Raw genomic sequence first — 25352 nt, 5'->3', positions numbered from 1 at the left:
AGGACAGAAAGCTCAGGTCAGGGGTTAACAAACACTTGCTGCTCACTTTAGCTCCACATTCAGCATTCCTCTGTTTGTGTATGTGTGTGTGTGTCCACCATTGTATTGCTTTGAACCTATATGTATACACTGTATGTTGTGCCTGCTGCTGATGTCAGCCTGGTACAGCAGGGCAGGCAGGGCCACACTCCAAATACTCCAGGCCGCAGGGAATGGTCCCTGTGATGGGAAAATGATTCACGTCACAGCCCACTTGTCTCTTCTCTCCCCCGCCCTCTCTCTCCAACCTGAAACGCATTTAATCCAGTCCAAAAACACAATTGGACACATGGGTTCCCCCTCACTATCTAACGTTGGCCGTGCAGGATAAATAAAGCATTTCAATCCCTACAAATTGCTCTCACAAAAATATAGTAGCGCAAAATTGCAATCAGATGATACGGCTATGCTATATAAATAACAAAAGGGATGACAGAAGAGCCAGGAGCTCATCAGGTCCATGACAGCTCCCATCAATCTATCAGCAATCTGGCACTGATTGGTCTGATTGGAGATCACTTTCCATCCCTGCAGCAGAATCATTTCCCACCTGGTATCTGGGTCTGTCTGACAGCCATCCACAACACTCAGGGGAGCAGATGTGGGATGAAGGATTGCCCAGATGGGTCAACACACACACACACACACGCACACACACTCATACACATGCTTTCCTCTTTGGCAAAATGTTGTAGTACTTGGCAGTAGACGCTCCATACATCCTGCTCAGGACTTTCACTGGGGTTTTACTGGTAACCATTGAGAATCATACAAGACACTTACAAACCTCTATATCCATAATACACTAATAAAGCAATGAGCACATGACAGCGTTACATCTGAAACAACCACAGACTGTATATACAGTACGTATTGGATGTAACTATGAAGGCTGGAAACTACTACTAACAAAAGGACATCTTTAGAACAAGGTGGAACATCAATAAACATCTTTTAAAAGCCACCCAGAAATTCTGCCTTTGCTGCAGTATCACCAACGGCCACAGGGGGCTAGAGAGAAAACGCACTTTCTGCCATAGACTTTAAAGCCATTGGCTGCTCAGCAGAATTTGTGGTATGAATTCCTAAGTTGAATCCCTTCACCATCTGGTTTGGTATTTTTTTGGCTTTTTATGTTTTTTGCTCCTATGTTTCTGTAGATGTGGTCTCAAAAGGTAGATCCCATGACCTGAAAGATGGCCACCATATGGTCGATTAGGTTGATTATTAAAAAATCAGGTCTTGCTAAAAATGACACAATTTGAGTTTTTTACAATCTCAACTGACAGTAAACACGATGCAATAATCTGACTAAAGAAAGAATCTTTTTGGTCCAGCTGTTAATCACAGAATGTATCCATTTGCATTGGTCCCATCATTCTTTATCGTCTATTTTCCTCTAAATGGGATTAGAAATTGTGAAAATTCTTTTTTTTTTTAATAGCACTAAGATCATGTTGAGCAACCTTTTAAAAGCTTTTTTTTTTTTTCATAACGTGGAAACCAGCAGAGCACCTCAGGTTCTTTTCAGACTCCAGATTGTGATGCCAATTTATTATATGCAGCCTATGCATGTGCCCTAGATATAATCTATCGTATGGTATTACAAGAAAAACACACACACACACTGACCTAAATGAACAAATTCTTCTCTGTAAGAACACTCCAGCACTAAATGTCATTTAACACCAAAAAAAAAATGCAGGAAACGTGAATTAAGCAAAAGATGGCATCAGAGCTTGTTCACTAATCTGGGGCTGAGATCTGAATTGCGTCTCCAGTACGTCACTCCTGCAATAGATGCAAGACAACGCTTGAAGTAATCTGAAACCTGCAATAACCAGACTAATTCAGACATATTACATTTTATATAAACGCAAATAAAAGGGGAAAAACCCCGTCTTTCAAGTCGTTGCAGAGCATGTTCAGTGCAGCCAGTCACTCTCGATTACCGAAACAGAAATCTTCATGAAGAGAATTTTTAATTCCAGCATTAGAAATAAATTGATTTCTGAACCAAAAAGCTAAGTTTGCTAATTTTGCTGTGTCTTAATGGAGCCAAGAGGTTAAAGCGTTTAAGACAGTCCTGGGTTTTCTAGCTCTTTCAGATCTCTGTGGAAATGCCAGAGGAATAACAAGTGATTCTTTTTCACAGCAAAATGCTAAGTAGGCTCCAGCCGAGAATATTTACATGCACTTAGTTTGTCTTGCCAGATAAGAAGTCAGGTCAGGTCTAAGAGCCCATTCCCAAAGGCTCCACCTGTTCCAAGGTCTTAACCATAACAAATGGAGGGCAGCGGGTGTCAAAGAGGAACTTACACACTTACACAAGTGAGGCCACACACACACACACACACACGCACACACGCTGTTCTTGCACATACAGACCTCTGGAGGAGCGGAAGTGTTTGCTGGGTGCAGTGAAGCCCCGGGTCCCATGGACATTGACTGCGGCAACTCTGAACTGGTACCATCTGGTGGCTCTGATGTCGGCCAGTTGGACGCGCTCCTCCGCAGTCTGTGGGACAGATGGGGGAAAGAGCAATCCACAGGGGTCAGGGTTCGTGTGGGGTCACAGCCCCATGTGAGTTTGCTTCCACATCAGTCATCTGCGTGTTTCTCTTTGCCAGACTTTCAAAGACAATCTGACTGTGAGGAATGTGCAACCGTGTGCAACAGCCTGTCAGAGCAGGGCTGTACTTCCCCAGCTGTAGCATGTGTTACACTGGGACACATGGGGTTTGGATGAAGTCTGATCACAACATGTCAGTGGGGCAACACTGATGCAATGAAGGCTTGGAAACTTCACACCTACACTGTTGGCTCTGTTATTTGCCCTGAAGGAGGATGTTACGTTTGTACTTACACACGTACAGTATTCATTTTTAAATTCACAGCTCAGTATTCACGCACAGTATTTGATTAACGTCGGCCTACGTAATTATTTTCAGTCAATTGTCGATTTTTTTTTGCAGCAGACGTTTCTATCTGTGCCACCAATGGTACTCTTTTATAATCTGGGATTTGATAGACACACTACTGTCCTCCTAAAAGTGTCCGGCCATTTCAGAATAACTTTGGAATATGTCCTAAAACAGGACAGAAATATTGCATGTATCATGGAATAAGGTACATTTTCCTCATGGGTTTAGAGTCTAAACCCATTAGTCTAAAGTCTAATCAATCTCTCATAATAGTAGAATAGAATATAATAGAATAGATATAGTAGAATAATACTACTACTAATACTACTAGTAATAATAATAATTATTATTATTATTATTGAGAATCTATCTCATTGGGTTGTCAAATTTAATCATGGAAGTCTACTGAGGAGAGAAAGTCCCTCTTCATCTGTGCTTGAAATAGTTCAATGTAAGGTCACAGGCTCCATAACCTCAGCTTTTACCCATAATACAATATCCCAGTGGTGGACTTTTATTTTTTTTTAAAGTCTAGAGTGTTGAAGCCTACCTGTGCAATCATTTGCCAATCGGTGGCGTCATCCTCGCTGGGATGGATGCCGTAATTCCAGCGCCGCTGCACCACGTAGAGAACGGGCTCCACGGAGATGTTAAACTTGGACGACCAGCGTATTTCCAGCTGTCCCGACTGCTGCTCCAGAAACACCAGCTCTTTCCTCGGCTTCAGTGGGACTCCTACAGCACGGGCAACAAAAGTTCACATCACCGCTACGGGAAACATTACAGGTGAAATCCAACGTGAAATCTGTTGTTTTCCACTGAACGAGTGTGAGTCAGAGAAAAGGGAACGTCATCTGAGCTGGACAGATACAGGTTTGGGAAAAATGAGACATGAGCTCACTGCAACACATTCAATACATGCTGTGGGTCAACAGCGTCATCTTTCTACTGTGACAGATTGCGATGAGTGATGTGTTATATTAGCTGTTCTCCCGCGTGATGACACACACAGTTTATATCCAGGTATGTGACAGGGCATCCATAACGTCTCGTACTCCCGCAGAGACACATTACACAAGTCCATACGTACGTCCCAGCGTATATGTGTTCACTTCATTTGCATCAACGCACTTTGACGCCACCTCCAACAGAAGACGTTCATACACATGCGATAAATTAGGAGATTTATTAAGCGCAGGATTGAGCCAAACACTCGGCCAAGCCAGGTTCGCTCGAGTGGATTTATTGCAGCGGAGACACAGTGAGCTGTTGATTGAGCTTGGGGCACGCTGATAATGAGATGGAGATTGGAAAAGTGAGTTTGGAAGTACTGTAGAAGGCTGAATACATCCCACAATTCTCGATAAATCACTTAGCAGCTCAGACAATTACGCCGGACTTCTGCTGAGCGGCCCACCACTACATATTTATAGACAGGCCGGACGCACGCTAAAGGCTGCGGCGGAGTACATCAGTCGGCAAACTAATCAACACTGTGCTCTGTATGCAAGACGCTGACGTACATGGCGTGCATCTCTATACTCAGTTGTCACAGCATGTATTTTCAAAGGACTGAAAATGCATTAAAACCAACAATATATTGGCAATAATTTACAAAAAAAAGTCTTGTAGCATGGTTGCAAGAAAATGGCTTAGTTCCAACTAGGAAAGTTAATTTATTTATTTTTGGAATGTAATTCAATTTGGTAGATTGAAAAAAAAATGGAGAATTTCACAGTGTGGGTCTCAATTCAATTTGGTAGATTGAAAAAAAAAAGAGTCCCACAATGGAGAATTTCACAGTGTGGGTCTTTGTAATCCAGACAGGAGGCACCATTAGGGAATTGTGATTCCTTGGGGGGCTCGAACCCTGGACCCTCTGTGTGTAAGGCATCTAAAAAAAAAAAAAAAAAAGACAAAAAACTGATGCTACTACTGCCACACGTGGAGGGATTTTAGCAGCAACTGCTGTCCTTTAAACTCATCACAGACTCAAGACGCTACAGCACTCGTCAGGCCACAACGGCGGTCAGCATCTGGGATGTGGTCTCATTACTAAGGCAAAATGCATAGACCTGCTTAGGCCCCATTACTGTAGTACTGCATGCAGTACTTGGTCCCATGATTGATATGCACAAAATCCTAGAAGAAAGAAACCCAAGCCACGTGCATTAGGACTCAGAGTTGGGTTTTGTGCTGCTGAAACCCACTCGGTGCATATGCCAGCTGGGGGTCATTGTACTGCGGTTTCACAGCTCCACAGCTGTGTGTGTGCGCATGCATGTGTGTGTGTGTGCGCACGAGTAACAAACGTTTGTGATTGTGTTACAGAGGAATAATTGAAGACCATGGAAACCACAGCATTCTTCTTCTTCTCCCTCTGTCTTAACTCATCCTCTAAAACACACACACACACACACTCTCTCTCTCCTGCAATATGTGGGAGGAAAAGAATACACTCTTCTCTCATCCAACCGTCTCCAAGGAAAGCTTTTGGTTCAGATTAGGTCCAAGAATCCTACTGCGTTCCCTTTTCACTGGCTACACACGCGTACTCCAGAACATGATGTAACTGCTGCGAAAGTACAACCGAGAGAACGCCGTCCGTTCTTGTCGTAATCACGCCAACAATTACGCTGGGATAATATAATTGTTAAAGCTCACGCACATACTGTCATGAAAAGTATTCTAATTACAGGGGGCGAGGAACACACTACAAATACTGATTAGGGTAAAACGAGGCTGACTGACGGACTAATTAACGGACTTGTTGTGACAGTTTGAACGTGAACTCGTGCTTCTCACCTACCTTTTACACATGCTCAGGTTACTTTAACAACAACGGACTCTGTTGGGGTTTTTTTGTTTTGTTTTTTTTTTCTTGATTTTTCAGAATACAGTGTGGGACGCAGTTAGAGAAATCAAAAGAAGCTGAGCTGCGTGACATGTGGTTCTGTTTGAAAGGAAGAAGAAAGAACATGAGATAAAGATGCAAAAAAAAAATAATGGAAGACATTAAACCCCCCCAATCAGTCTCAGGAATGCAATCACTTAGTTGCATTTTGTTGCCATTTTTAGAGTCAATGAAGAAAAATTCATGACTAGATCCACATTAGCTGGGATGGTTTGACTGGAATCAACTTTATCCTGGTTTATCCAGTGCCACGCTGCATTTGCAGGGTAGATTGTGCTGCTTTAAGTGTAAAAGCAGTTTCCCAAACTTTTTTCTGGGGATCCATATTTTAAAAGTCTCAAACCTTCATGACCGAAGTCAATAGACATTATTCATGAACTCCTGGGAAACATGATGCAAGACGACCCAAAAAAAACCCTTTTGTGACCCACCTGAGGGTCATGACCTAGTCTTTGGCAAACAATATGTTAGAGCACAGACGGCAGTGGCGGTGTTACAGTAGACATGTTACTCTTTTCATGTTCTCGTCAAGCTTTTTATGAAAGATATGAGCGCGTGAACAACGGCTTCGAACATCCATCCATGCATTCATTCATTCATTCATCCCCCACTTAATCCTTTTCCCGGGTCGTAGGCTGAGCTCAGGCCAATCAGTTCTCAACTCACAAATCACACACACACAAAATAAATACCAATATCCCACATTTGTGTAGGCACCTGCTTCTGTGAAAAAGAAGGTTCTGTAAATGCAGGGTGTAATACTCGACCTTATAATGAGAACCTTGGGAATATCTCCTGCACTGTTCATATGTTTCTGCTTTTGTTTATCTGGTTTAGTAGATAGTGATGGTGAATCCTTATTCCTGTAAAGGGGCTAGTTGGCTTTGTCAAATTTTCCTTGAATTATTCCTAAAACTAAACAGCACATTTTCATTAGCGAGGGAATGAATCAGTGATATAGTTCAGATGGAAAAAATCTGATTCTGTTGCACAACATCGAGCTCTTCCTTTGTCCTCCGGACTATGGTGCTTTAATTGGAAGCAAAGGAGATTCCAGAAAAAGTTGGTTGATTTCAATCACCTCCGCAAATCCAGTTGTTATCCCGACTGCACGGTGTTGTCAGCGGTGGTACTGTACCAGTGTCTGCTCTGGTGATGTTCAGAGAAATGACAGACTTGGCTTTGTTGTCGCCCAGAGGAGTTCTGGTGTCTCAATGATCTTGAACAACCGCCGTCTCTGCCTGTCAGGGACACACACACGCACCCTGGACATCTCAACCTGAACACACACACACACATCTGAGAGTGATCTCTGTGGGGGGAAACGCTCCATTTCTCTCCGCTTGTGTCTGCTAATGGCTTCCAGCATAGTGGCTCATCACAGCAAAGACGACACACACTCACACACCCGTGCACACACAGAAACAATTACACCCTTCAAAACCATGAGCAACTAATTAGACCTTTAACACCGAGGGCCAGTTCATGGAATTCCATCTGGACTTCCATCAAAACGCTGAGTGTAATTCGGCGTAAATACAGTGACCTGTCAGACGCTCAAACTTTAAACTAAATCAGCAAACACACGGCTGGACACCGAAGGTCCCGCCGCGGCCAATCGTTCCCACCGACTGGGTGGCTGGGTAGAAATCCTCAAGGTTACGACTCCTTTCATCATTCCCAGATTAACATTCTGTTCACCTCTGGAGAACAGCATCCACCGTGACGTCCCAGTGGATTTTTCTCAGATCAAAAATAAATACCTGCTGCACACTGCTCTGCGCGCTGCAGCTCAAGTTCACATGTCGCATGCTCTCTGTGCTCCTCGCTGGTAAACAGAGTGAAACATGCGTAGACTCCCTGCAGAGTGATTCAGAGCAGACGCAGCCACAGTCACTTCAAAGCTTTGATTCAGACACACTGCTCTTCTTCATCACTTCAGCATCTCCTCAGCTTTGTTATGGCCCCGGGCTGCCCGGCAATTGTGCGCTGATAGTGAATGTAATGTGGTTCTCAGCTCCAACTTCAGGGGCAGTTGGTTCTCTCACATAATGACTGAGAACACTGAGCCGCCGTGAGCTGTGCCATTAAAGTGTTTTACTGGAGCGAGGACTCTCGGGTACATCTGTGTCTGTGAAACATTCGAGCATATCCAGACGAACTGCAGACCGGGGGTGCGTTCCCATTCGAGGCAGAAACAGCATCGAAAATGTGAAGGTTGAGGACAAAGTTAAAAAAAAAAAGAAAAAGTCTACTGATTCTTGACGGCCTGTCAAACAACTCACAATCTGTAATCTTTGTGATGAACAAAGATTAAAGTCAATGTTTCAGAAAAGCAGATCAACTGCAAAGTAAAAAAACCCAAAACATAATCGTCTATAAAGATGCTTGTGTTGGACTGGTATCAAATATAAATGTTGAATCCAGGATTTGTCTGACAAACCGTGTTAATCCAATTCAGCTTGAAAAGAATTCTGGGCAATAATTGAATCAGGAATTGGGTGTGTTGTCTGCACAGTAACAATCAGTAACCACCGAATAAGTCAAAAAGCATTTTCCTGGGATTTTCATAACATGACACCAAAGTAATGTTGACAATAAAAGAAACGGTCCAACAAAAAACATGATCTGAGGCTTAGGCATGAATAAAAGATTATACAGCTTCATTGGAAGAGCTGGAACCGATGTTCCTTAATAGAAATTTAAAGTGGAAAAAGCGCCGCTACTATCCTGATTTCATCGGTTATCAACTCAGTTGTAAAGGTTGGATTTGTTGAAGATTTTTCACTGTTTTGGACGACAGACTGAGGGGGGACAAAGGGCTTGACTTTATTAAACATTTTTCCACGCTCAGATTATTAAAATTCCAACACACTGTCCATCAAGACAGCAATTTTGAAATCAGGCACAGGACAAATTGGATGGTTCGGTGGGCCAGATTCAGTCCACGAGCCAACATTTGAATATCACTGCTGTTCTGTGTACATGTGCCATAGTCTTAAAAGATGGATATGTATAATCATCAAAGTTATTTTTATTATTTTTTACAATTGTTTACTTAAACATATAACCTTCTATACACTGACCTCATTACTATTATTATTATTATTTACTTAAACATATAACCTTCTATACACAGACCTCATTACTATTATTATTATTATCACGGCGATGACATCATCATCATCATCTCATCGCTTTGAGCTTGTGTTTATAGATTGTTTTCAGCTTCATGGTGAGTTTATTAACTTCTTTTGTTCTCTTCTTGACTCTGAGCCTATGATAAAACTGACTCAAAATTCAAACCGTCACTTTATAAATGTGTGCTTTGTGTAACAAAAGCGATCAAAAGGTGCCGCGCACTCCGTGTACCCTGACGTCTTCTGCAGTGACTCAGCCTTGGCGAGGATGTTTGTATAATAAGATTCATTTACAGAATTAGATTTGCACCAAACAATGACGCTGGAGGTCACACAGTGATTCAGCGGTTAGCGCTCCTGCCTTGAAGTGAGCCGATCACTTGTAGCGCTAACAAATGGAGTTAGCGCCTTGTACGAATGGGAGTTAATTAGCTCGTCTAACTGAACATAGGTGTGAATGAGGCTGTGAATGGATGTTTGTCTCTGCACAGTGAGTGGCCCTGGACAGACCAGTGATTGGTCCAGTGTGTAACCAGCTCAGACTGGCTGCAGTTCAACTTGGGATCGTGAACCACATGCCTTGTGTAACTTAACATCCCCTGTATAAAATAACAGTATTTCCTGTGCAGCGGTGTTGAACTGGCCGTCCATCATCTTTACCTTTGTAGAGGTTCTTGGGCACCTGGCAGGTGTGTCCGCAGCCATTGGAGCAGCACTTCTTGACCCCTGAACACTCCCCGTCCTCCTCGCAGCTCTCCACACAGGCTGCAGCGAAGCCGCTGGCCTTCTCGGGGGCAGGACAGTCGCCCTGCTTCACCCCCTCCACCGATTTCAGGAACTCACAGCTCGTGAGACACTCGTAGTGCTTTTTAGGAAAGAGGGGCTAAAGAGTGTAGGGGAGGGGGTTGATGACAGGGTAGAAAGAAGTGAGGTGAGGGAGGAGGGGAGGAGAAAAAAATGACATGTCAGATACTTTTAGGAACAGGCGTCGCTGCTGCAGAGAGACAGTTCTGTGACCTAACAGGGATTGTCCCCTTTACATTTCAGCCGGTGACTCACTGCAGTGTTGAGTACAGTAAACAGCTTTGATTTATCCTCATGGAGAGTGGACCATTATAGAGTTACCAGGGAGCGTTACCTCACACTCCTTTTAAACTTTCCCCTTATTGAATTTTCCCTCTTAGTCAGAAAAAGCTCAAAACACTCGGAGTCTCAGGCAACCACAGCGTCGGGGCCGGTGACATACCTCACATAAATCCTGGCACTGGTTTTCCTTCAGGTCCCAGGATTCCTTGCAAGGCTCCAGGCACTGTGAAAAGGAGAAGGGTGTCAGTTCTTCAAAGGGTCGACCACATCAAAGGGGGCGACGGTGTACAGATGATGCCTTTCTGTGGCCCGCTGGCCTGATGACAAGGACCTCTCTCGGCCACTTCACCTCCACCTTCACAACAGCTTGTCACACTTTTTGTTACACTGCCAGAGCCACTGACATGTGAGGGCCCCCACAAGAGAAAACACAGGACAAAGGAGGTCCATTGTAGCAGACGGCCCTGACACTTGGCTTGGAATAATATATCTTAAAATGTTTAGATTCAGCCTTGGTCAGGCCTTGAGATTCCCCACTTCATTCCTTAAAAATACCACGTCATCCTGCCACATCCCTCTCCCTCTCCCCCTCTCTCTCTCTCTCTCTCTCATGCCTGTGCCTGATACACTCTGGCACTGACACTGAACACCCCCGCCCCCTCGCTTTACCACACCGAACAGGGAGAGCTTAATAAATGATACACTTGGTTTACTGTTCTTGGGATTCCCTTTTTAACACGTGGAACAAATTTACTCAGTGCTTGGCACAGGCGTGGGAGAAAAGAAAACCCTGTTTCAAAAAGTCCTTTTCAGCCAATGATAATAAGGTGATGAATTTTTCAATGAAGGTTCAGAGATCTTGTAAAAAAAAAAACTTGCTTTAGATGCAACAATTCGACCAAAATTAATTACAAAAAAAATGCAATGCAACAGTCAATGGAATGATCCAAAGACAACAGGCAGATGTTGTCCCAGGATCAGGGACTGTAATGAGCCGGGGTTCTTGTTGCTGGCGGCTGTGAGCTGGTGTGAAAGAGAAGAGCAGGTTCAGTCGAGCAGGCGATCCTCTGCCAGGCTGCTTCTGTGCTGGTCTGGGAACAGCCCAAACCGCACCAAGCACGGACCTGCCAAAGCCACACGTTCAACTTAGTTTCATTTGACTCCAGACTCCTGCACCAGCTGCAGCTTTAACGACTGGTACATTTCTGACATATTCAGCATTATTTATTATACGGCACGAATCGATGTGTGGGTTTGTGGGACCGAGAGATGCAACATCTGTGGAGGTGTGAGGGAGAAGAGACTTTTATCAAACTAAACCAAACTTGAACCAATGACTGAATTTGTGCCCCCCCCCCCCCACCCAAAAAACAGGGGGGGGGGGGGGGGGGGGGCACAGCTGTATTTATGCAAACTAATTCACTTATTATACAGCTCTATAATTATCATTATTATTATTATGCCATTAGTCAGTGAAACATTTATTGGCATTTTATGGCGTGCAGAGGACGGGTGAAAAATGAAACATAAACTTCACTTCTTGAAGAACAATTACAACCATGCACAGACCTGCCAAAACCTAATAACACTCAGCCTCATCTCTACGCATTCCCCAGCCGCCGCTCAGATAGACTGGATCCCTGTGTGTGGGAGTAGACCTGGGATAAAATTATATATAATAATTTGGCTATTTGTGCTACATTAAAAGTAGAAAAAAGAAGAAATGCATTTTAAAAAAATAAATCTCAAGATCACAGAGTACTGTTGACACATGTATCACATAAGACCTCCCTGTTATGGCTGCTACTGGTATAAAATCTCGTTTGAACAAATTTAATGTGACATAAAAAAGACCTGGAGCGTCACGTGCTGTGCATGCTAATGCTACTGTAGTATGAGAATAAGGAAGGTTGGGAAAGGACGTTTTCTTAATTACTCACAGTAATATAGATATCACTCCTCCGATGAGTTATAAAGTGTCTGTGGGTATATATAAAAACAGACCCCCCGGAGGAGAAGCACAGAGCTGTGACAGATGAAAGCACCAAAAGAAACTAATGTAGTTTCTACACAGCCGATCAGGTGAAACACCTCGGAGATTTAAGATGACACATGAGAGCAATTGTATCGTCCAAGATGGGCCTGGTCGTCGAGGGAGTCTATCCAAGTTCCATCATCATCTGCTATTAATAATACTGTGACCTTAAATCATTCATTCTCCTCTCAGTTGTGTCCTTTGAGATTAAAGCCTGCGGTGACGACAGGCAGTAGCAGCGGCAACATCAGCACCGCGGCCTCTGTGCGGGAACAATGAAGTCCTGGGGCAATAATATGTGACTGGAGGACACTGCTGGTCCACACACATGTTAGTGCCCCCCCCCAAATCCCTTCTACAAATCACTTAACATACACACATAAGCCCCTGGATCAGGCTTATTTCCCTCATTGAAAGATCCTGTGTGCACAGACTGAATGCATTCCACTGGCTTTTCATGAGGATGAGCCCCCTTTTTTTTTTCCTCCGCTCTAATAGAATCGCAACTATAAAAGTGAAAACAGAATCATTGTTACCCTTGAGATGCTCGGGCTTGCATGCCAAGCAGCATGAATTGACACAGCACATTGTGTCCAAAGGATTTTGCAACACAAATCACAATCCTGGCTGCGCGTCGAGTGCTGTCTCGACCGCAGAGTATCTGTTATTCCTTTTCATTACCGTTTTAAGAAAAAGAGAATATTTTTAACTGCGGGAAGCGTGTTAAAGCAGCAGCAGGTTGGTTCGGCTGTGCTAAATGGACAGGTATTTCGTAACCGTCACTATTTTTGGACGATGAGTGTGTTCGTGGAGGCAGAGAGCCCTGCAGGTGTGCTGAAAGCTGACGATCTGTCATTGTCTCTCCCCGGGACACACCCACAACCTGACATTGAGGCAGGGAAGAGTAGAACTGACGACAGAAGTCCTGCCAAAGCAAATAGGATGACTGGATATAATTACAAAGGTGCTTTCATCAATCAAAGCCCCTGTTTCTATTTACACAGTTTGGTGCTTCATCTAAAACCAGAGAAGTGGCGCTGCCAAAGAAAACTAAGAGAGAGCGCCGTGATATTTTTCTATTATAGCTCTTGTGCAACTTCTTTTGGGGAGCAGCCATTTTGACCCTATACAGCTCCACACCCTTATCACCCTGAGTAATGTGCATCAGTTCCTTTAAAGCGTGGACCTCAGAGAAAGTGAAATTACACCAATTAGGAGCTGCTCATGTCAAAGTAGTGAAAGCAGTGCGGCTTCCAATCCAAATATTAAACTTACAGCGAGTATAAATCTCCATTTTTATCAATAGGAACAAGTTCTTAGATAGTCACAATATAAACGGCATCTCCAGAGGCGTGCAGTGGTCGTACATCAGCACGTCCATGGTAATGTCCGACCTCTGGGACCTTATCTTAGAACACGCAGCATGGAACATGAGTGGAGAACATTGCTGATCAGGACAGTGCCAGATATGGGTGCCAACATCTGGTCTCCCTGCAGGAGATCTCATGCTGGTGACTCAGCTACCATCTGTCTCAATCAGCCGTGTCCATGCTCTGGCCTGAGGGCCAAACGTGGCTCTTGGACTGGTTTCATGTGTCTCAGAGTTCTTGTTTTTGTCTTATGTCTCTTGATCAGAGTAGTCACTCCCTTTGACCAGGGTGTGTTTTCATTCACTCCACTTCTAATGCTAATATACTTTTCATGGTTGCTGGGAATAGGGGGCGGGGTCCAATAATGGACTACAACCTGGATCCCATGGCCAAGGATGGGTTTTTATGGATGAATTTTTGATCATACCTGAAGCTGTTCCCTCTTATGGTCTGTTACTTTTCCCTGACTTTTTTTTTTACAATATTTATATTTTCTTTTAAACTTTTTACCTTATATTTCCCCATAAATACCATATGTTTTAGGAGGCCTAAGGCTAACAAAGCATTTTCTGGGATGAAGGCAATCACTTCGACCTGTGTTTTTACTGGCAGTGCTTCCCAGAGCCTAATGAGTGAAGAATGGGTGGTTGGCCTACTGTGGTACGTACTTCAGTGATGAAGATCTCAGTGATTGCTAACTATTCCTTATGTTATCAAACCTGAAATATATGAAAGCATTTATTAGCAGTGTATTCAGGATAGGATTATTTAACCAAGCACTAAATTAACTTAATTAAAATTAGTTCTGGTCTTAAAGTATCATAATGGAGCAGTTGGTCTTTGGCACCTATGGTCTAAGAAGTACAAGGAATCCAATCGATGGCCAGTCTTTAATTATAAGAAATTGCCAAAATCACCTCCTTCCTGAATGGCAGGCAGGACGGAGGCATGTACCTGAGATTTACGAGTGATAAAGTTACATGAGTGCAAATCAACTTTGGGCCATTAAGGAGATAGATGAACTGGAATGTCATGGAAACGACGACTGGATGATGTGTTCACCACATGTTGGAAATAGGAAATCATCTGCTAGAGCTGTCAGACTATTGATTTTTTTCTTGACGCATAAATGAATGAATCCATTACTGTATCAGACATTTATTATGATGCTGCGTCAAAACATATTTCATGAACTGGAACATGTTCCCCTCATTACCCTGCACTCCACTTATGTAACCACTGAATTACCTTAAAAGTCCATAAAATGTAACAAAACCAGACAGAAAATGTGCTCCTGTTGATTGGCTGTTCTGGTCACCGCAGCAACAAACTTTAATTGGTCTAACATTTCCTGCCGGGAGGAGGTCAAGAATTTTTTATCTAGATATTTTTTGATTTATTTTTAGATTTTTTAGCATTTTTTTCCTCTTTAGTTTAGTTGTAATGTTTGCAGAAAGTCATGAAATATGTAGATTAGATTAGATTAAATTAGATTAGATTAAATTGAATTAGATTAGATCAGATTAGATTAGATTGAACTTTATTGATCCCACACAGAAGAAATAAAAGAAGAAATAAAAAAAATGTTATTGATCCCACACAGAAGAAATAAAAAAAATTGTACTATCAGTCACAGTTCACAGTGCGGTCATGAATCACCAACATATATTAAATTACAGTATAACAAGACCCAACGACACACACTGTCAAATACGCCACAAACAAACCATTTCACCACTTGGCCCAACAGTGTCCCTCGTAAACACTGTCTTGTTATGGAGAATTATCACGACAGAAAAGGTGAAAAGGTGAAAAATGAGGTTTGAAAATGTGTGGTGAGCATTCGTGCAGAAATGTGCCATTGTTTCCTCCGCTGCACATCTGGTGTGTGTCAGATAATACCCAGCGACACTTAATAGGATTTTTCTGTACAATGCCCATCCCTATGAGGGAATGCATGTCATTATCCTTTGTAATGTTCACATATTTCCGTGTTAAAGTGACCCCAAAAAGACAAAAATGATTAGGATTCCGCACTGAGACGTTAACAAGAGCAAATGGTTGTTTCACTGCACTTCCTGTTGTCTGAATTCAGCTTCGTCTTCTTATTTCTCTGCCCCGTCGGACACATCCTGCATGGGTAAGTAGTAACATCCACAGCAGTCTTTCATCCCAACCCCCATTTCATGCCGTAATAAAAACGCAGCAGTTGTTACTCTTGGGCGCCGTGAAAGGCTTTCTGTGGGGCCAACTTGATAGAGAGAGATAGAGAGAGATAGAGAGAGAGAGTCAGGCTGAACGGCAGCCAGTGCCAGAGCCCATCTCCAGTCTGTCATGGCTGGGACAAGCCTTGAGGGGTGAGGTAGAGATGGAGGGGGTGGGACGCTGGGCATAAAACGGACTGTTTCTATCGTAGCATCCCCTTCGGTCTGTCGTAAAAACCTCGTACCCTGACGAACTGTGAAACCGTGCGCACATAAAACGTCAGGCGATGGTTTTCTTTGAGTTAATGAAGCATGGACTGCTACCAGTCGGAGTTGCCTGGGGCTTAATAAATACACAGTGTGTACAAAATAAAAAGATGGGCCGTAACTCATCGGATGGAGATGACATTTTCTCCCTTTTTTGCCTGGGAACATTTCTGCAGGCACAGAGAGGGAAGTGTGAACCCTCTCCGACTGATACTGTTGTTTTGTAAATGAAATGTAGCAGGATCAAAATCACACATCGACACAAGCGAGGGCCTGTACTTTTCCTTGCATCACAGTTCGCTGGAACATGGACTCCTGCCGTCTCCCTAACCCAGGACCTAGAAATTGATGTCTGACAGCTGTATTTATCGATCCCAGCCCTGATGGAAGGTGTTGAGCTGCCGCTGCCAACGGATATTTACAAGGTGCCTTTGCTGCCTGACGGGGTGGAGGCGCAGCTCTGAGCTCCTCCGTAGAGGGGGCAGATATGACGGCATCTCCGCTGCTGATCACATATATTGTAAATCTAAACCTCCGGTCCCATTGAGTTATGGCTATTTTCCGCTGCTCTGGTGTTTTTTCACACTCCCAGTCACCAGACTCAATTATTCCAGCTGCTCTCATCTCAGATCTATCGACTCGTCCAGGATCAGGTCGTAGCACTCTGCTCTCCTTCTCTACACAGTATTTCTTTACTCTACACCTATAAACGCCACAAATGTCTTTGTCTCTTATGGGGTTTTAGTTTGGTCCACTTGAAACAGACCAGAGTTCTTTTCTTTAGAAAGTTTGTTCAGGCAGGTGGAGCAAATGGTTTGGTCCACTTCTATAAGCCAGGCGAGAACCAAACCATCAAACCAAATGAAGTCTTCTTTTTTTGACATCCTCCGCCCAACTGAACCAATCTAATCCCTTTGACTGACATCTGTCAAAATGTCAAAAATCACAGAATCATTCAAATCATGGACAGAAAGTTGGGTTGGAGCAGAGGTAGGTAGAGTAGCCAAAAATTGTACTCAAGTAAAAGTACTGTTACTTCAGAATACTATTACTCAAGTAAAAGTAAAAAAGTAGTCATCCAAATAATTACTCAAGTAAGAGTAAAAAAGTACTCAAGTACTGAGTAACTGTTGAGTAATATCTGATCTATTTTTTGGTGAGCATTCAATCAGCTAGACAACATTACAGAGAGAAGAGTTAATCCTATCAATAAAATAATAAAATAAAACAAATTAATTAAATACCTTAAGATAAAATAATCTTTATGATGTGATTTAAAACTATTCCTAGAAGAATTTTATTTTGAAAAACCCACTCAAGTAAATGTAACTCGTTACTAACCACCACTGTGTCGGAGTCACCTAAAGTTATTCTTAGCTTCGGATCAGGCTAAATACGTTGATACTCCAGTACTGTCCAAAAACAAGTTTTCTTTTTTCCTCTCCCTTCAGACTCCCAAGTTTCCTCAAATCTACGATCTCCTCTGTCCTCTCCCACCTGTGACCCCCGCTCCTCTCTGTCAGACCACCTCCGCTCTAATCCAGATAAATATTAGCACTCATCTGTTTCTCTCCTCCTTTTTTCAGTGTTCCGTCTGCACTTAAGCAGCAGGTTCATGCTGAGAAAATGGACATTTTCCAAAAACGCTTTCCAAAGTGGATACATTTGAAAACGGCCGGCTCATGTGTCCGTGTGGACGAAGAAGGAGCTTTTTATCATGTGATAAATCTCTCACAAACGCGGCCAGGGCGCTTTCTTTCGCCAGAAAAGTAAGTCGGCTCCGTTTCTGCTGCCTCCCACCTTCCTCCTGCGGCCCTTGTGCGCACTCTTCGTCTATAGCAGACCGCCACTATACAGCCCAGGCTACTGACACATGTTTTATGTCTATTGTGAGACGGAGAGCAGCAGTGAGTGCAGGGTGAGCATGAAATATGACGATCACAGCCCGTTAAAACCTTTATAGCGTTATGCAATAGTCAGGGTTGTAAAAAAAAAAATCAGAGCTGAAGGTGGTGATGAGTTAACAACGTAACTGATACAATAAATAAAATAAAAAAACATAAACATCACCGCAAACTGCAGAGGGAGTTTAAACTGAACATCTTTTTCCCAACACAAGTATTTATCTTTATCTGTTAGAGGAAGGACTTCAATGAGAGAGGGATTTTTTTTTTGTACTTTTCTTTGAAGTAAACTTCCATCTGACTGTTATCCAACACTGTACGTACAGTCTGCCCAAAATAAGCACACATAGAGAGGATTTACGACCTTTAAATCAAATTTACTGAACACAAACGTAAGTCCTTGGGCTTCATGAGACACAGAATAAGCTTTGAACTCAGGCCGGAGCAAACATTTTTCAAAGGCTTCGTTAATTAATATAAACTCTGAAAACGCTGTGTTCACTGACTTGTAAAAAGTTAGTAAAAGTTTGTTTTCTTGTACTTCACCTTTTATGTCTCACTACCAGTAGATTATATTATTGCACTAATTAGTGAATTTTGACTCTTAAAGGGCATGGGGTTTTTTACTTCCTATTTAGTGACAAGTTCATGTATGTGTTTGCCAAACTCAGGCCCGGGGGCCAAACGCGGTCCTCCAAGTCATTCTGTATGGCCCGCAGGAGCTCAATAAGCATACGTCTTTACAGATTTTCTTAACCTGATAAATCAAAGGTTATTTTTTATTATACAGCAATAAACAATGTTTGCAACTTGAATAAAAAATAATCAATTGCAGAAACACTTATTAATACGTTATGGAGTTATACATCTATACAGTCTCCCATTTACAAACGGTCCTTCAAGGGGGAACTGTATTGCTGATGTGGTCCTCTCCTCCCCGATGAACATGTGTTTGACACCCCTGACGTAAACAGTCCCCATGTCTTTAAGTAGTAACAAAGTTCCCCTTTGATCATTATCAGCTCAGGGCGTTGTTTTTAGTTCAGTCTTTAGTTGATGTTCAGGCAGCAGGGACTTGTCCAGTTTGTCACTACTGTTGAAAATGCTGTGTTAAAAGTCTAATAAATACAGACAGACATGACATGCCCATACATCACAGCAGCTCTGACTGCTACATCATCAACCACCTTCTCTCAACCACCCCTGACACCCCCCAGTGGTGAGGTTGGAATTGATATTTTCCCTGAAATGTACTGTAAAAAAAATTCTGTTGCCTACAAATATGTTAAAATACGGCATAGAGTGTAGTAAGGTAAAAAATATCTGACACAGGGGCAGAAAGAAAAACTGAATCTAGATGTTGAAAAGAAATAGAACTAGATCTTCATTTTTACTATGGTCATAACAGATTTTGGGCTCTTACTCAAACCCCCTGACCACACAGTGACCACGTCTCCATTATCTGTCCATCACTGGTTCCCTTTCTCACCCTCTGTTCCCAGAGGAAGGCACAAAACCAGGACCACTACCCTACATAGTTTCCTGTTTTCTCCTTCATTCTCATTCACGGCACATGCTCCACTTCAAGTTGCCTCACGGATCCCAAAGCCAGCTCAGCTCAGTTTCACTCCAAAACCAAGGAGAAGTTTATTTTTTCAGAGTAAAAAAATGTGTAACACGCTTTAAAAAATCTTCATGATTGCCTTTCGGTCAATCCCACGGAGACTCTCATTGCAAGTTAAAGAGGCTGAGATATATTTCATCATCCACAGGAGTGAGTGTAAAGTCATACGCTGGCAGGGCTTTCCAATGGGTCTCTGACAGGCCATTAATTTTCAAAGGACTGTAAGAATATAGCGAGTAAATCAGGAAGAAGATACCCCAGCGCTGACTGCTGAACAGTTGTGGGGAGAAGTCGCTGTATTTTACAGAACTCAACGCGAACTTCGACTGTGTTTAGACCATTACATCTGGCGTATTTAATTTCCGTGCCGGGGGTTTTCAGCGTCATGGTGCGGTAGCCGGTCAGCGTCAGATTAAACAGTGCTGAAAAATATGAGGACGGAGAAATGTCTGAAGAAGACTATTAAGAAGATGACTCAGTGGTTGTATCAAATCTGTTGGTATCAGAGTGGACATTTCTGTGGTTTGCGTTTCACATATAAACTAACACCACAGTGGTCGGGTTTTCTGGGTTTCTCAGGAAACCAACATCGTTCATAAAAACTCTCTATTCAAAGGGAGGAGGGACAACAGATACTCTTTCAAGTCCACAGTCCTGTCAAGATGTTGTCTTGGAGTCGATGGTTTGATCCAGGTCAGGAGTATGATGGACCAGACGAGACTGATGAGCAGCCCAGAAGGGCCGAACGGGAGTCGGACAAGAGACACAATAACACATGCTCTCCCAATTTCCTTTTACTGAACTTTTTTTTTAAAGTGAAGGTGTTATCATTTTGAGTTTACCGTCTATTTTTTTGACCGTACAATTTCATGAATCATTAAAAAAACAGTCAAACTGACCTCAAAATCAACCTTATTTTAAGTTAATTAAAATATTAGTCTCTTATTTGTCACACAATGAGAAAATTCACAGTGTGAATCTTTGCATACGTGGCTCCTAGGAATCGAACCCAGAACCATGTGCATGCAAGGCACATGTGTAAGGGCCTGCCTTACACATGTGCCTTGTGATAACCGCAACATTATGGAACCAAATTCGGTGATATATATTTCTATATATATGAGTGTGACGTTCTGTTGAAAGAACGATCCGTTCGGACCTTCGTGAACATGTGGGTTTGATAAACAGGGTTGTCAAAAACCTTATCTATTTTTCTAACCACTAATGTAAGCAATACAAATAACGCTAACCATGCTAATGAATTCAGTCTCGGAACAATACGCACTCATTGAATTTCTCTCGTTCAAATAAAAACATATTTCTCCCCAAATCTCGGAGTGTTTTACAGCCTCGATGGGAACGTAACCCCCGGACGCCGCCTGTGTCGTAACTCCTTCATATTTACAACCAAGTAAAACACTGTAATATTCCAGCTATTTCTGTGTGAACTGACAAGGACGCGGTTGAGAACTACTCTGTAAACCGGACTCGGAGATGGTGGGCAGCCGGGCAGGTGGTGTCCAAGACCTTCTAGAAGCATCACTTTAATTATTCATTAAAATGCAGTTGAGGGCGCAGACAACGAGGAGGTGAAAAGGAATAACTTGGCAGAAAGTGAGGAGGAAAAAAAAAAGAGGAGGAGCAGAAGGGGCAGTGCATGAATTATACATTTAGTCCACAATCAGCGGTGCCTGCCTTATTTATGAGCCAAAAGGCCCACACGGCTCCGCCAGAATTGGCCTTTGTCTGCGGTGGAATGCAATAGCAGTTCACTTAATACTTAATGACTGTGAAGTTTTCACCCAGACACTCAGAGCGGTGTCCGGCTCCTTCTCTCACACGTCCAACAGTTGTAACGCTTTCCATTGACAACATTACAGTGAGAGCGACTGGAGCTGCGGTTATCACCTGCCGCTGGACTCAGTTTACATTTCATGACAATTAGACTCAACAGGATGTTTCCATCATGTGAGGTCAGATCGGTGATAAAGAAGCCAAGCACGCCTGTCGCTGTGACGTGGCATGGGAAAGTCAAACCCTCTCCCTCTGCCCTTCCCTGGAAATCAGATCGGCACAAAACACACGATTTACTGTGTTTAGCCCCGCACCATAACACACAATAAACTTACGATGACAGCTCCGCCGAAGCGGAGGTGGTCACGTGACCTAACCTTCCCACTGACAACTGTATTAATTATATCTGTAAAAGTGATTAAAGCAACAACAATGAAGACAGAAACTATAACCAATTATTATTTAGTCTTCCTTTGAGTCTTTTGACTAAATTGAACTGTTTAGAACCAATTGATTATTGTTTATATAAGTTACAAATATCATTCATTGCTCTGTGTATTTAAAAAAAACTTTTAATTCATCAGGTTAAGAAACTCTGCTGCATAAATCTTATTAAAAGCTTTTGAAGCTCCCGTGGGCCATACATAATGACTTGGAGGGGCCACATTTGGCCCCCGGGCCTTGAGTTTGACACATGGTTTTGAATGAATTTTTGTTTAGTTTTTTAAGTGGATGAAATATTTTTTAAAAATTGCAGTCGACAAAAATTTTGAAAAGAGTAAAATGTTCATGCTTATTAAACTAATTTTTTTACACTATTCTCAGGTGAAACTGACTGACATTATTATTATTATTATTATTATCAGACAACATAGTGTTATTATTCAGCAAATGTGATAGTGTTCAAATTAACAAGAGGCCAAAACAGATGTCAGTCTCTGTCTGTCTCTCCCAGGTTAATTAGTTCCATCACTCTCACCTGTGTTCTTCCACTCTTCATCAGCCTCACTCGTCTCACCTGGTGAATGTACGCCTCTCTCCCTCACCCTGGCTCTGTTGGCTCATTGTTCCTGTTCTCTGCTGTGTTTCCTAGTTTTTATTTGTATTTGTTGGATGTATTTAAATTTGGAACTTCCTTCACCTGACTGTGTTCTCCTCAGTGCTGCATTTGGATCCTGCCTACTACAGTATGTACCATTTTACTCCATATCTAAGCCAGATTACTTCATATACTGATGCTTTTGTTTTGCCTGAATGTCAGGACGACATGTCTGCAGATAAGAATTTGTCAGGTTCTTTTCAAAAGGTTTCCACTCAGTTTCCACATTTGTGGGGTAAAAGTAAAACAGGTCCACATATCTGTCCTACTTGGTCACACCACGTCACAAACGGACCAGATTATTCTCACTCGTGGTTTCATACTGTTTCTGTTTGTTCTACCAGAGACACCAGATTTTCTATGATTCGATTTTTATGTTTGCATGTTCTCCCTTCTAGCCAACAACGACGGCGCTGTTTGGACTTTGTCCCTGATTATTTTAATTTTTTTTTGTCTGGCTTTTATCAGTTTGCTAACGCACCAAAATATTTAATCATCGTCGTTAAGCCTCACGTGACTTCCTACTTTGTTTTCGTTTAGTTTTTGTAATAAGGCTATGAGGGGACTAAATTAACGCAGCTTTGGACACTGGATTTGTCCCAATTCCTCTTCATCAAAATTAATGAAACCTGGGGATTTGGTCCAAATATAGGGCAACGACGTGGAAAACATGCCAGGCCACCACCAAGAAGTGAAAGGTCGTGTTAATCCCAGGCTGCAGTCACATTCCACCACTATCTCCACTTGTTTGTTTGAGCCTCAGAAACACTTGAAATTTCACTTTATTTTAACTTGCCACCACCACCACCACCACCACCACCTCCTGCAAGGAGCTCCTTTCAGCATCCAGTCCAATTGCGAAATGTGTTTCTTTGACTGCTTGGGGTGATGTTTGATTTCTCTTTTATGAGTCTTTCAAGCGCTAACCAAGAGAAGAAAGGATTTAATAAAGACAGACAAACCTGGGCAAGTTGTCTGTTGAAAGAGTTGCAGATTTACACAGACCGCAAGAAAGAATCTGGGGAGATTAACTATAAATGACTCTAATGAAGAGCCAGTCATGAGTCAGAGACTGGGAGAACGGTCAGTGACAAGATCTTTTTCATCGACCTGAAATTTTCTCACTCACAATCTGTGCAGGATTCAGCATCTTTGAGTGAAGCTCATCGGCTTAAACATTCTTACACTTTAATCCTCTCTTCATCGTTCTACCGTTGGCAGCGGTCGCGCCGCTATTGTCATATTAACACAGATGACGAAATGAGGTCATGGGATAAAGTTCTGCGTTCGGAATAGTGAAGGCGAGACGTTCGGCGAGCTTCGTAAATCTTAATCTGTGACTCTGCTCCAATCCGTCCTCAGATTGAGAATTAACACTTGGATGACAGCAGATTGTCTCAGTGAACTCTGATCTTTATTGCTCAGGAAGGATTTCGCAGCAGCTTTGATTTCATTAATCTTCGGTGAAAAGGAAAAATCTGCCGAAGAGAGAAACATCTAAATCAACCTTTCTGTGAAAGGTTCTTAAAAACACTGCGTAATAAAATAAACTAAACTGCTACCATAAAAAAAAAAAAAAAAAAGCCCATTTGATCCATAAAAGAGCAGGTTGGACGTGGGGTAGTTGAGCGTATTTCTTCCCAGACAATTTCCTGGACTGCTCGTCGCTCTGATACCGGGGGGGGTGGGGGTGGGGGGAGGTTCAGACGGCAGTATGAGATGTGACTTTTCATCACCGGAGAAGTCTGGATTGGACTTCTTCACATTCTCTCTTGCGGCCATGTCCTTTTTCTTTCTTTCTTTCTGTCTTTTTTTTTTTTTTTGCTGTGGGGGTTTTCATTCTCTGCCACCCACACTGTGAATAATGAGGTCCACAGATAGCAGCCAATGAAGCAACCCCCCCTTCAGCCAATGAAACTTAACAACCATGTCCAGATCAGGTCCTTCCTGCTGGGACTGACCAGCGCCGCTGCCTCACTCTCCTCCGCCACCCACACTCACACACGCACACCCACACACACATGAACATTCACAGTGCGTCAAGCTAGATAAATTTTCAAAAGGAAAACTAAAACCACAGCGATGTCTCTGGGTAAATTCCACCACCTGTGAATTCTCCCGTGCGTTCACGGTTAACACAGCGCTACTAACGCTCACCGTCCAAACACTGCCCGCCTGACAGATTGATTTCTGGTTCAGTTTGCTCCGAGGTGTTGGTGTTGGTGTTGGTGATGTGGCTAACGCAGGGAGGTGAGACGGACGTCTGGCCTCAACGTGACCAAAAGGCACTTTGAAGTCTGTCTAAGCAGCTAACAATTCCAGCCGTGCCCCGCTGTAAACTACCAACCAGCACCCACTTTATCACGTCCTTTCAGTCAGCAATGCCTGCCACTAAAGAAAGGATGACCACACAAAAGCCTCGTAAAAACGCTTTGGCACACGCAACAAAGCATCAAGTGAAAGTGATGTGAAAGTATGTGCTATTATTATTTTTTTGTTCCCCATTAAAGATGAAGAATAGGGCGCTGCTTTCTGGGGTTAGATTCAACTTTTATCTGTCGCAGACAACAAAATGAAGAACCGAAGGGAGAACGTGACTCTTTTATTTTATGTGAGAAAATGTGGAGGTCGGTGTGGGTGGGTGGCTGACACTGGTCTTTGAAAGACTCTTCTTGAATGAGACATAGTAGCATTCCAGCGATTGTTATTCCGGCGAAGCCCTTTCAGGAGCGTTCCAACATGTGAAGACGAAGGCACATGTAATCCAAAAAGAGTAAACACTTCTTATTCTTCCGCTGGTATGTGCGGCTCAGGGCGTGATCTGTAAGAAGCGGCGCTCGAAAAAGAGCCGCCTGGGACGAGTGACGACAATGAAAGACGTCCACACAGATTTGCTTTCCAAACTGTTTGGCTTCTCTAAACTAATGGTGGAAATGCTGCCAGGGCATTCCT

General features: G+C 42.9%; 1 protein-coding gene across 1 annotated transcript in view; it reads right to left on the bottom strand.

Moving 5' to 3' along the window:
- The window catches only part of anos1 (anosmin 1), a 51144-nt gene that overhangs the window by 13124 nt on the left and 12668 nt on the right, over positions 1-25352 (bottom strand). Inside the window, exons 3-6 of the mRNA XM_008328528.3 lie at positions 10264-10326; positions 9678-9900; positions 3514-3698; positions 2428-2557 (exon numbers count right to left, since the gene is read on the bottom strand). Of these exons, the coding sequence (XP_008326750.1) occupies positions 2428-2557; positions 3514-3698; positions 9678-9900; positions 10264-10326 (601 nt within the window). The remainder of the gene's footprint in view (positions 1-2427; positions 2558-3513; positions 3699-9677; positions 9901-10263; positions 10327-25352) is intronic.

This window comes from Cynoglossus semilaevis, chromosome 16 (genome assembly GCF_000523025.1).
Source record: "Cynoglossus semilaevis isolate Cse_v1.0 chromosome 16, Cse_v1.0, whole genome shotgun sequence".
Classification (NCBI taxonomy): domain Eukaryota; kingdom Metazoa; phylum Chordata; class Actinopteri; order Pleuronectiformes; family Cynoglossidae; genus Cynoglossus; species Cynoglossus semilaevis.
This window is presented reverse-complemented; position numbering and strand designations above follow the sequence as displayed.